The sequence below is a fragment of the Dasypus novemcinctus genome, chromosome 16 (genome assembly GCF_030445035.2).
Source record: "Dasypus novemcinctus isolate mDasNov1 chromosome 16, mDasNov1.1.hap2, whole genome shotgun sequence".
NCBI lineage: Eukaryota > Metazoa > Chordata > Mammalia > Cingulata > Dasypodidae > Dasypus > Dasypus novemcinctus.
Genome location: NC_080688.1, coordinates 79,705,011 through 79,718,223, shown reverse-complemented (window position 1 = coordinate 79,718,223; position 13,213 = coordinate 79,705,011). Strand labels below are relative to the sequence as shown.

The following is a 13,213-nucleotide window of genomic DNA, read 5'->3' as shown; positions in this document are numbered from 1 at the left end:
CCTTCTTTCCCTTTCTGCCATTGTCCCCTTTCCTTTGACAGTTGCGTGCCTGCGGGCTGTGTAGGTTTGTCACCCTGCAGAGAGAGGACTGGGAAGGAGCGTCACATCATCTTGTTTCTCCCCTTAGTTGAACCATGGCCAGGACGAGAAGCCATCTGCAGGCTTTATGTTTGCCTGGATGGCCTCGGGTCATCTCTCCCGCCCTGGTCCCCTGGCACCCAGCTGCCTCTCTTGCCAGTGCCCGCGATGGTTGCTCTCCCACCGACCGACCGGCAGTGTTCTTCCAAGGGCGTGCTGGAACCATGCACGGCCCAGCAGGAATCTCCTTGGCTGGGCTCAGTGGTCACCTGGGTTTGGAAAATGTGGCACAGCCTGGGCCTCTCTTGCTGTGCAAATGGGCTGGCTGACGTTGAAAATGTCTAGTGGGGGGGGGGACCCTGGTGAGTCAGGTGGGCACTGGCGAGCATGCTGTGCCATTGTGAGCTGGCAAATGTCAGTCCTTCTGAGAGGGCCCTAGAGACCACTGCAAGAACAAATGAACAAAAAATTATGTTAATCTGGTTATTTCCTTGGCCCTTGAATACCACCTTTTTAAAAAATCATCTATTAAGATATGTTTGGAAATTTTGCTAATCTGGTTATTTCCTTGGCCTTTGAATACCCCCTTTAAAAAAATCGTCTATTCAGATATCTTTGGAAACTCTGCTCTATAAAACAAGGAAATCAGTTGCTTTCAGTTCCACAAGCGTTTGCCAGGTGCCTAATATGTGACAGACACATGCTCCAGGGATCCAAAGATAAATAAAACCTGGTGCCTGCACCTTTAGGTGCTATTAGTTTAATGGGGAAGGCAGACATGTAAACAGATGATCTTCATATAATACAGTCAGCAGGGCACAGGCGAGATGGAGCTCACCTTAGGGCAGGGGTTCTTAACTAGGGGCCCATGAGCTTGAACTGAAATTCAAAAAAACATTATTCTTGTCGGGGGGCATGTTGGTGCCGGTGTGATCTGTTTATTCAATAATCCAAAGTATAGTGTGGACCTAGTAAGGGGTCCATGGTCTTTACCTGACTGGCAAAGGGGTCCGTGGAACAAAAAAAGGTTGAGAAACCCTGACTTAGACGCTTGAAGAAAGTTCCCTGGAGAACTGATTGCACTGAATCTCCGAATGAACAAAAGTTAACTCGAGGGTGACAGAAGCTGAGCAGAACCACTAGGCTGGGGCTGAAGCCTCAGGAGTACGGATGTCCCATTAAGGAATTGGGACTTGACCAGTTTGGTTCTGCAGTGGAGATGGGGGGTTTGAGGGCAGGAACATGTGACAGAGGCCGAGAGGCCAGACTGGAAGGCATAGCCGCAGTCCCAGGGAGGGACAGCAGCAGGGACAGAGAAATACCCAGGTGGTAAAATGGGCAGCGTGGAGGCTGCTCCTGCCCTGCCTGTGGCCTCTTGCCTTGCCCATGACAGTGCCCCCAGCTTCGCCCCCAGCCGCTAGCATCTGCGTCTCTTCCCTTAGGGTTTTCTCTGCCTGTGTACAGGAGAGGCCAGAAGTGCCTGTTTAAACACCCCAGCGCCCTAGCCCTTCGTGGAAAGCAAGAGGTGCATGTTCTGTTCTGGCCTCCAGATTTCCCCAGCAGGACTAAGTCTGCACGGTGGGCAGCAGCAACTTGCTTGATAAGGTAATTTACAGGTGCATTCCCTTCTCCATCTCCTGGTCCCCACTCCCTTACTTGTGTCTTCTGGGATCATCTCCCAAATGAATGACTTGCACTCAAACCCTTGTCTTAGGGTCTGCTCCAGGGCATCCCCGCCTAAGACAGTGATGGACAGTGGCAGGGAGAATACCTAGGATACTCTCAGCTTTTAGGTTTACGTGATTGCCTGGGTGCAGTGAATGCAGGAAAAGGGGCAGGTTTGGTGGAGCGGGGTGATGGTAATTTCAGTTTGGGACAGATTGCATTATGGTTTCCTGTGCGCCATCCTAGACAGCAAAATGATGTAGGCATCTGGCATCAGAGGAGAAGGTGGAACTCGAGGTAAAGAGTTCAGAGCCGTCACCATAGGGTTGGATTTAAGAGCCTGAGAAGGAAGAAAGAAGCTGGTCCAGACAGAGGCCTGGGGGACATCAGGCCACGGCAGGGTGGACCTTCTCCAGGAGGGAAACCCAGAGAGCAGATCCCAGAAGACCGTCCAGTGCATTGAGGCAGCCGGCGTGAGGCGACCTCAAAGCAGCCAGTGGACATGGCAACATGGAAGGAGCTGGTGCTATCTGGGGGGGGGTGGTTTCAGGGCCAGGGGAGGAAGAAGCCCGACGGAGTGGGCTGAAGTGTGGGTGGGAAGTGGGCCAGGAGACAGTCAGCAGCTTATCTGGGATGGGGAAGGCGTCAGGTTAGGGTGGAGTGCGGCATCAGAGCAGGCCCGTGGAGGCACTCAGGATGCGTATGTGCCAGGGAAACAGACAAGAAGGAAGGACAAAGCGGAAATTGTCATTGAGAATGGGGGACCATTGATGGAGGAAGGTTCCAGAATCAGTGGGATAAGGGTGCAGGGTAGAGAAGAACAAGGAAGGAGGAGTAGAAATTTGAGTTACTAGGCAGGCAAGGGTAAGAAAACACTAATAACTCTTGCTTCTTGGCTACAATTTTCTTAGAGAAGCAGAGCTGAGATCGTCTGCTAACAGGTGAGGAGGACACTTGAGAAAGTGGAATAGGTATTACAAGGGACAGAGAAAAGATCGGACCAAGGATAAGGGATCACTGAGTGGTTTCAAGGACTCCCTGAGTCTAGAGACCATGGATTGAGAGCCGCTCCCAGCTGTGTGGTTGAGCAACTGGAAGTGCAGATGAGGCGGTTGTTGGGATGGAGTCAGGGTTGGACAGGAAGGCCGGGGAGGGGAGAGGCAAGCTGAGGGAGGCCGTGGGAGGTGTGCACGCAGGTGGGGGACCAACTGCTGGCCCGTTTCCCAGGCTGTGAAGAGCAGGAGGCGGGGAACTAAGACCCGGACTCTGTCCCCTCCTCCGCCGTGCCTTCGCTTATTAGTGCAGACTTCGTAACTGACGTAACCCGTCTAGGTTTTATTCGCCTCACTTGTCAAAGGAAAAATATCTTTATTAGGCTTTATTGCGCCAACTCAGGAAATCGGAACTGACTTTGAGGTTCCCTCCAGCTCAAAGTGTTGTGTTACTATGGTTTTGTCCTTGCCTTTTTCTTTCCTAAGAAAACCTAACCCTCAGGTTGTCATGGGTGGGGCGACGAGGTAGAGGTGTGTGTATAGAGCCCCATGACGAGGAAGTTTTAAAACCATGGAAAATAGAAAATATCAAAGGTGTCTGATCGCAATGTTGGGTTTCCTGTTGGCACTGTCTGGTTTTCTCTTTTCTGGGATCTTCTGCTCTGGGCAGGTTACAGCATGGCCGCGCTCGTTGATGGGGTTTAATCCAAAATGTGCTCATCGAGGCCTTCTTGCTCGCGCACCCTCTCTCTCTTGTGGGCTCTTGGAGGGCAGAATGGCTTTTCCCCTGCTGTTCCCCCCACTGAGCAGATGATTCCTACCTGCGTCAGCTCACGGACTGGCCTGCCACGGAGGGGCCCATTTGTTTGCAGCCAGCCAAGCCGTAGTACGCTGCCAGTGCATGGACATGACTGAGGACCTGCCTCCAGCCCGGGAGGGGTGAACCTCTGATTGCAGATGTGGAGCCGAGCAGGGCTTCGAACAGCTCTTCTGAGACTCTCCCCCGACAGCTGCGAGGAGGGGCCGTGGCTGCGGCTGCATGCCCACCCCCCATCCTGGCGGGCTCCCAGGACTTGAAAAAAAAAACTTTTTTATTTTTAAAGTAGCTTTAGATTACCTAAGTGTTACATCACAAATATAGGGGATTTCCATATACCCTCCTCCAGCCCTTTCCCACGCTTCCCCCCATTAACAACATCTCTCGTGAGTGCGGTTCATTTGTTACAATGGTGAACACATAGCGAACATTGCGACTAACCATGCACTATAGCTGACGCTTTGCACCGCACAATTTTATAGGTTTTGACAAAATACGTAATTGCTTGTGTCCGTAATTGCAATGTCAGACAGGACAATAACAGTGTCCCCAAAATGCCCCTTGTTCCACCTGTTCTTCCTTCTCCCTCCCCTCAGAACCTCTGGTGACCGCTGCCTTATAACAATGATACAAGTTGTTTCATTGCTAGAATAATAGTATGTCTTCTTTGGTCTATAGTTACACTCCCTCAGGTTTGTTCAATCCTCAGTCTTGAAGATTTGGCTCCCAATACTTTTGCCTGCAAATTATAGAGTCTGACTTTTTTTTCAGATTCAATAAGCACTGAGCATGTGTCTTTATTATATATAGTATCTTGTAAAATAATTTTAGTAAATATTAACACATTTATTTTATAAGAATTAGAAAAGGCATCCAAGCAAAAGAATTGAATAACCCGTAAGTGCCATCTTCTCATATCCTTCCTGCCTTCAGGGATAATTGCTGTTAACATCTTGGGTTATTTGTTTACAGGGTTTTCTCCTACGTGTACACACACACAAACACATATATGTTAGCTTTTCATAGAAATGGAACCGTGCTTTCCTTACTGTTTTGTTACCTGCTTTGTGCAACGGCACGTTGGGAACATACTTCCTTGCCAATAAACATGGGGTACCATTTCTATAGCCGAATAGTATTCCATTGTATGGATGTACCATTATTCAACCAATCCCATACTTTCAGAATTAAGGTTGTTGTCAGGTTTTTGCAATTATAAGCAATATGTTCACTTTATTAGTAATTTTAAGGTAAATAACACTAGTTATTTTAAGGTAGAGGTGGAATTACTGCTAGGGTAATAATTTAAGCCTTTGATGCACACTGCAGGTAGGAAAGGTCTCTAGGTTTACCTTTACGGGGAACCCCCCCCCGTGGGTAAGAGCGTCCTGGTGCCCCGGCCCGCACCCTCTTCAGCACTTATGGTTAACATTCTTTTCAGGTTCTGCCAATCTGACCAGTTTTTAAAAATCTCATTTTACTTAGAATCGTGTTTAAATGAAACTTCTTGAAGGGTTCTGGAAGGGAAGAGAAAAATGTTGGAGAGTGGGTTGTCTAAAGGAGGTGTGTGTGAGAGAGAAAGAAGGGGTGAGGGTCCCACGCGCTCCGTAACACAGGAGGGGCTGACTCGTTGCCTCCCACCTGCCCCTGCCTCAGGTGCTGCCATCCCTGCAGCTCAGGTGTGGGTGGGCGAGTGGCCACGCTGCTGGCCTGGACTCAGCCCCGCGGTGGCCTCTGAATTGGAGGGTTTGTGGAGCAGCTGTCGGCCCTCGTGGGGGTCCCGGATGGGGTGGGGGCGGGGGGGCACCTCTTCCCAGCCCTGCTCTTCACTGGGGCAGGCTTAGCTCCTGCCAGTGCTGACATGAGCAAAGGGCGTGGCGCCTCCCAAATGTATCGGCGGGGGTTTTGTCCGGGCCACGTGGTGCTGTTCCAAGGTTTCTTTCTCCCTCTTTGTTGCTTTTAATACATACAGTGAGCATGTGTTTATTTAATAGAGCTTTCAAACTTAAACAAATAACGACAGACTGTTCAAACAGACTTCGGAAATCGCCCTAATCAGGATGTTTGAAAAAGCAAGAAGAATCCCTATGGAGGTAGCTTTGTAGGACACCCAGTCTGGAAACCCAGGATTGACTTTGCACTTTGGAATCATAGATGGGCGGTGCTTAGGGACCAGGTTCGCTGTCCCTCTTAGAACCAAGAGGGAAACTGAGGCTCACGGGGGTTAAGTGACTCACCCACAGCCCTTCAGCCTGCCTCGTGAGTTAAGAAGTGCAGCATTTCCTGGTGGGCTCTTACTGTCACGTCCCGTCTTCACCAGGACACGTAACGTGCAGGTTTTAGCTCACAGTGTCGATAGAAATCACTGACCAGTCTTCAGAGCCGGGACTGACGCTTAGATACAGCCAGCGAATTGTGTCTGTAGAACAGCAGGCTCAGGAGAACATGGGAAAGGGGAGGGCAGGTCTGGTGGGGACGGAGCACACCCGCAAGAGGGCAAACCTAGAGGACGGATTCCCAAAACTGCCACTGCTTCCCAGTCTCAGCTATGTGGAAGGTGTTTCCGCATCTTTAACCTTCACCACAACCAGTTTTATGGGTGAAGTAAATGAGGCTCAGGGTTGGGTGATTTGCCTCAAGGTCATAAACAAATAAAATGTCAGGGCCGGAATTGCATGACCTTCTCCCACGAGTCCAGTGCCCTTTGCTGCCGCATTAATAGATGCTACTTCACGTCATCATGCCCTAGACAGGATTTTTTCTTGAGAATGCACAGCAGAAGCCAGGGCCATGAGCAGCACAGTGATTTGCATGAGAGAGCGGGGGCCATGAGAGGGAATCCACCAGCCCCAGAGAGGAAGGGGTATCTGGGGCGGCACTTCTTCTGCCCCCCCGTACTGTGCACTGAGCAGACTGGGAGACGGTGTCAGCTGAGCTTGCCCTTTTGTGCTCCTGTGTTCCCGGGATGGCTTCATGTCCAGAAAGCATTTCGTTCGGATGATGAGAAACTCCCTGCCAGCCAAAGGCAGTCAGGGCTGGGCCACCCGCCCTCGTGACGTCAGGCCGGCTTGTGGCCAGGCAGTGCCAGTGTCCTCCGAGCTGGGCTTTCCCTGCCTCGGCTCTGTTGGTGCCGCGCGCTGGTCATAATGGGCTGTGGCGGCTGCCCTGTCCCTTGGGGAATGTCGAGCCGCACTGCTGGCCTCTAGCCACTACCTGCCAGCAGCATCTCCTCCCCCAAATCATGACCCCCAAAAATGTCTCCAGACATTGTCAAAGGTCTGCTGGGGACAAAATCCCCCAGCTGAGAGCCACTGCCTGCCTTTTTGAAAAGGTTGCCATTGGTCAGAAAAGAAGTCAGTGAGAGAGCAAGGGTGAGCCTGTACTACCCTTCACCAGTTGCAGGAAGAGCGGGCAACTGGGTTGACTTCTGGGAATTTATCTCAAAAAAAAAACAAAAAACAAATAAAACTAAGCAAGTAGACAAGAATTTATGTACAAAGATGTACCATAATGTTATTTATAATAGCAAACATTAGGAATTAGGTAAGTAAAACGTGGTATTTTATATAAATATGTGTATTTATTCTCTGGGCTACTATGCACTTATGAAAAGTACTTGTGTAAATCGATATTTTTGGGCATGAGAAGTTCCCCTAACGAGGCCTTAAACCCTCATTCTCAAGACTGCTTCAGGATTCCTAGAGGTTCTTACCTACAGACGGAATTATTTCAAAAAGCCCCAAGAGCCTTAGGCCAAAGACGGAATTCAAACCGATTTCAATCAGAACATTTTAGTCGTTAATTGAATGAACATTCATCAAGCTCCTGCAAGCCACAGCACTGGGGACACAAGATACCTGTTCCCTCTGCGACTAATACTTGCCCCAGATAGACAGAAACACTGTGGCCGTGGTTAGAACACTCTGCTCCGACAGCCAGAAGCCTCCACGTCTCCCTGCCTCCTGCAGCAAAATCTCGTGCTTTGATTCGAGGTTGTTGGGAGTGTGTGGCGCTTGGTCTTGTTTTCCTCTTCCTATCTGGGGAAATCACACCAAGTGAGGAGAATTTCATTTACTGGTTTATATATTCAGATATTCATTCAGAGAGGTGTCCAAATACTTGCTGGGTCCAAACATAAAACCTAATCTTCCTCCCCGCAGTCTAGGAAATGAGCATTTGGAGATTTCTTCAGCCTCCCCTGCAGCCACCGGAACTCTCCTTCCCTCGGGGTCTGCGCCCCAGTGACCCCTGACCGCGTGCTTTGTGGCCCTCACAGCCAGCGCAGGGCCGGGCTCCAGCCTCCTTGGGGGACGCGTACCGGCCCGAGGCAGCTTCCTCTCCTGGGGAGAACCCTGTTAGAAAGGGCCTGTCAGTGAGCCGCCGTGGTCAGGGCAACAAAAGGCCGCCGGCTCGGACCTGGGTTTGAGTCTGCGCACTGCCCCTGATAGGCAAGTCCCTTCACCCCCTCGGGCTCAGTTGTTTTGTTTTTGTTTTTTTGTCCTACAGAATAGAACACAGAAACTACACATGAGATTGGCACGGAGAATCAATACAATAATGCATGTGCGGCATGCGCGGCGGACGGCGAGCGCTCCTGGAGGGGCGTCCTCCCAGCTGTGGCTGTGCCGTATTATCCTCATTAGCACGCCAGCTGAAGCCACAAAGCCCGCAACATCCCCTCACTGCCTCTGCTGTCTTTTTTTTTTTTTTTTTAAGATTTATTTATTTATTTATTTATCTCCCCTTCCACCCCACCCCACCCCGATTGTCTGTTCTCTGTGTCTGTTTGCTGCATCTTCTTTGTCTGCTTCTGTTGTTGTAAGCCGCATGGGAATCTGTGTTTCTTTTTGTTGCGTCATCTTGTTGTGTCAGCTCTCCGTATGTGAGGCGCCAGTCCTGGGCAGGCTGCACTTTCCTTCGTGCTGGGCGGCTCTCCTTACGGGGCGCCCTCCTTGCGCATGGGGCTCCCCTACGCAGGGGACACCCCTGCGTGGCAGGGCACTCCTTGCGCGCATCAGCACTGCGCATGGGCCAGCTCCACACAGGTCAAGGAGGCCCGGGGTTTGAACCGTGGACCTCCCATGTAGTAGACGGATGCCCCAACCACTGGGCCAAGTCTGCTTCCCTGCCTCTGCTGTCTTATTTCCCTCCTTAGCACTTGCCCCTCTCGAGTGTACCGTGCAATGTGTTTGACTTATTGTGCATCCTGCTCCTTAGAAAGCCTGCACCCTGCATCTAAATAGGTTCTCAACGAACATTGCTTGGATGAACGTAAAAAGGGGTTCCCGAACCCCTGTCCCTCTCCTCGCCTTTCCGAAGGTGCCCAGGCTGCCCCTGTCCCTGGAGGTCAGCCTTTGTGCTCTCTCGCTGACACTTCTTTTTTCCTTCCCTCCTCTGCCCCGGCAGGACGCCTTCGTGGAACTCTACGGCCCCAGCGTGCGGCCCCTGTTTGATTTCTCCTGGCTGTCTCTGAAGACGCTGCTCAGTCTGGCGCTGGTGGGAGCTTGCATCACCCTGGGCGCCTACCTGGGGCACAAGTGAAGCGGGCAGGCCTGCCACCCATAAATATGCAAACGGTGTACTTGAGCGGTAGGAGCGGTGGGCACCACGAGGACACGAAGCTGTGCGCTCTCCAGCAAACGAAACAAAACAAAAGCAACTTTCAGGCTCAACGTCGAATCAGCTACTTACTGCCAAAGGGAGATAGCATTTATTTTTTGCATTAGGAAGAAAAAAAAAGATATATTTATTTAAGACAGTCCCGTCAAAACGCCCGTCTTTGGAAACCACTCATTGCCAAGCACCACTCCCGTCCGCCCGGGGTCTCCCGAGCCTATCGACACGCTCGCGGCCACGCTGGGGGCTGGACAGACTCGCTGTCTGAAGAGCAAACAGACTGATGAAGGGCCAGACTGTTCGAGAAGCCGGTTGGGAAGAAGGTGTCCACTTCACTAGCGTTGATTTGCCCTGCGGACCGCAATGTCCGTGGAGGGAGGGTGCTTGGTGGGAAGTGGCTTTTTCCCTGCCATGAAGAACAGGCACTTTGCATTTGATTCACATGGTACATAAACCTGGGGGGAAGAGGAAGATTCTGAGAATTTTGATTGGACACGGTATCCACTGAGATTTCCACACCGAAGGACATCGATGGGAAAAATGCCCTTAAACCATAAGAGAGTATTTTTTTAAGCTACCAATTGTGCCGAGAAGCATTTTTAGCGATTTATACAAGATCATCCAGTACCTTAAGCCCTGATGTGTATAACTCATATATTTTGGATACGCCCCCTCCAAATACTGGCTCTGTCTGAGTAGGAAGCCAATCCTCTAGAAGGCGAGGAAGTGGACATTTCACTTCTTCGGCCTCGGGAAGGCTAGAGTTACCCAGAAGCATCAGGCCGCCACAAGTGCCTGCACGTCCGTCGGGGGACCCCAGCCAGGAGGGCCGTGTCCTGGACCCGAGCCTGGGCACCCGCTGGCCTCCTGGAGGTTTTTAAACAGAGCCCTGCGGTCCCCGAAAGTCTGGCCGCTGACGGAGATCGGAGTCCGTTGTCAAGAAGCAATAGAGGGAGGCTGCCCGGGCCGCCGGCCCCTGTGGCTCTCGTGGGTGGACCTGGCCCCCAGGCTCTTGGCTTCAGCCACTTCTTAAGACTGACTCGGAAGAGGCAGCCTGGGGAGTTGTCTCGGAGAGGCTGATCACTGTGGAGGGCTGCTGCCGGCGCAGAGGAGGGCAGGAAACGGGCCTGGCGAGGAAGGCGGAGGAAGGGCCGCCGTGGGCCCTGTCCGTGCAGGGTAGAGCCAGGCTTCAGGTGACGGTGGGAAGGGTCGGAAAGCCTAAAGGAAGCGTTGAAGTGAGGCGTCATCGATTAATTGACTGTTGTCTGTGGAATTGCGATGTCATTGTCGTTTGGTTTGATTTGAAAACCTGACAGGAACAAAAAATGTTCCAGGTATGGAATTTGGGGATTATTTGTACATCTCGGGGCATTAAAAAATAATAGTAAAAAAAAAAAAAAAAAAAAAGAGTGGCAGAGATAGAAGAGTAGCAAAAGAAGTAAAATCTAGAGCTAATAAAACTAGAAAAAAAAATTTTTTTTTAAGTTTAGCATCAACCTTGACACATACGTGGAATAACTTTGTGGCATTATTACATTATATACCATTTATTTGTATTAACTTCGGAATGTACTATGTTCATTGTTGAATGCTGTGGTTGATATTTTGAAAGCTGCTTTAAAAAAAAAAACGTGCATCTCAGCATTTACAAAAAAAAAAAATTGTATTTAGTTATGGCCTCTACACTATTTGTTAGCACCAACAGTCATTTTCCATTTGAAATCTTTGTCTCAGTTCCTCAAAAGCATTTCTGAGAAGGTGAGGGAGGCAGGGGGCCTTGGCTAACTGAGAATCCCCGGCTCACACAGGCCACCGAGGAGCCTCGCTTCATGAGTTACGTGCGTGGCCATTGCGATGGAATGGGTCTTGGCGAGGGATTTGTCTGTTGTCCCTTTGATCGTGTTCCCCCGAAAGTTCCCTTGTCCCTGGGCGATTCAGAACTTAGCTCAAGTGAGAGGATGTAGGAGCATGTGGGCTTGAGTCCACGAGGTCATTTCCGTCCAGGTGGGAAGTGACCAGAGGCTCGCTGTCTGGCTGAGGCTGGCGTGACCTGTGGAGAGGAGCTCCGCTGGCCTGTTTAAACAATGACCACCCACAGCACTGCTGCCCTCCCTCCACCTAGGGCCCCTCCTGGGACCACCCTGAAACTCAGCGGCCCCTCAGGCCCTGCCGCAGGAGAGGGGGAGACCCGGGGATGAAGTCAGACCTCCCTGGCAGGCCTCAGGGAACGGGCCGAGCGGACCTTTGAATAATTCTCTTCTAACTTTTCAGCAAAATAGTATCTTGTGAAAGGTTTACATTGTCAAAAGTGATGAATATGGAATATCAAATCCTGTGCTGCTATTCTGCCAAGATCATTGTCATGGAGTCAGTTTGCAGTACACTCCAAGGGGGGAGATTCTCCAAGCTGCTTTAGAAGAAACAATGAAGAGCTCGGACATTTTTTAATATAAACCCTGTTTGTCTTTTGTTGTTGTTGTTGTTTAACCTGGGATCTGCAGAGTATTCGAAAAAATGTATATATGAGAAAAGGTCACGGTGGTTAACTTCCATCTGCTTTCCTTTTGCTGTGAGGTTTTGTTATCTGGTTTTTAAGGTTAAAATTCCCTGATTGCCTGATCCCGGAACTGTACAGTATTGTGGTTGCACTCGCTCTAAGAGTAATTGATGTTGCATTTCTCTTGTTGTTAAAAACATGTTAGAAGCAATGAATGTATATAAAAGCCTCAACTAGTCATTGTTTTGCCTCCTCCTTTTCATTGTCTCAATTATTTTGTCATCAGACGACAGAGAATCATTTCTACCTATTTCATATTGGAAAGGGATTCACGCCTTACTGTCAGCTCCTTCCACCACGAACTCGGTGAGACAGTGTCAGGGTTAAGCAGAGCACAGGCGCGTTGCAAATTGGGGCCAAGGGCTCTCGAAAGAGCCCAGAAGGATAAAACAATTCAAGAATCTCCTCGGTCCTCCCAAAGCCCTTGTTGCATAAGCTCCCGGAAAGGCAGGCGAAAAAGACAACTGGAATGTTCTACAGAACACAGAACTTGTCCTAGAAGATTTTACAGGGGTTGGAAATTCATGTAGGCTCAAGAATTGGATGAAAGTCACAACAGAATTAAGGAAGCAACTCCAAAGAGTTGAAGCAAAAACTAACATCCCTCTGCCTTAGCCCAACTATTAATATCTCTGCATGTTCAGACATGGCCTTCATTCAGATGGCACTTTTGGTTCATTAGTAAATGTTTATTGTTTATCACCTAAAAGCCTAGTTCTGGCCCTCACCAGAAATTAGGAAGGGGCTATAAATCAAGAGAAGTTATAATAATCAGAATTAAGTGTAAATAATTAAAGCACTCCCAACACACACCCGGCTTTCATGTCAAGGATCTATTGAATTGCAAATCATCTATATTTGTAATTAAATGTATGCTAAAATAAGCATTTTATAAATATGGACTTTAATTCTAATTTCAGTTGTGCTCTTAAAGCAGTGGGCTGTTTTTATACTCTTATCTCTTATAGTTAGTAATGTATACAGACTCTATCAGAAAAAAACAGGAAGGGTTGGAAATATAAGCCATTCTAAGGAAATGAGGGAGTCAGTTGAAATTCTATTCTGATCTTTCTGTGGCGTCTTTTGCAGCCCAGACAAATGTGGTTACACACTTCTTAAGAAATACAATTCTACATTGTCAGGCTTCTGAGGGCTCCCGTCAGATCTTTATTGTTACTCAATTTGGATCTTTCAGGAATTAAAAAAAAAATTATTATGGGACAAAGTACATTTGTTGTGGAGGTGAGGAAGAGGAAGAATTTTTAAAAGATTAAAACATTCCCAAGATTGAATGAGTGAGTGGAGGTTTTTCAGAAGAGCCAGGACTGTGGGGTATGAAATGGGAACAAGTGGGGCCTCTACTAGGGACAGCGCAGCGGAGGGCCTTTGCAACAAATGAGAAATGTTTTTAAGTTCTGTGGGACGTACAGATCCTGGAGACCTCAGCACAGCCCCAGTCCAGCTCAGTGTGGTGGCGCAGGTAGTCCA

The 13,213-nt window shown here is 49.5% G+C and overlaps 1 protein-coding gene across 2 annotated transcripts in view; it reads left to right on the top strand.

Moving 5' to 3' along the window:
* Positions 1–11,905, top strand: part of BCL2 (BCL2 apoptosis regulator) — a 182,331-nt gene extending 170,426 nt beyond the window's left edge. For both annotated transcript variants that reach the window (XM_004461005.5, XM_058277857.2), the window contains one exon: positions 8,959–11,905. In XM_004461005.5, coding sequence (XP_004461062.1) covers positions 8,959–9,093 — 135 coding nt within the window. In that variant the 3' untranslated portion in view covers positions 9,094–11,905. The remainder of the gene's footprint in view (positions 1–8,958) is intronic.
* The last annotated feature ends 1,308 nt before the right edge of the window (positions 11,906–13,213 follow it).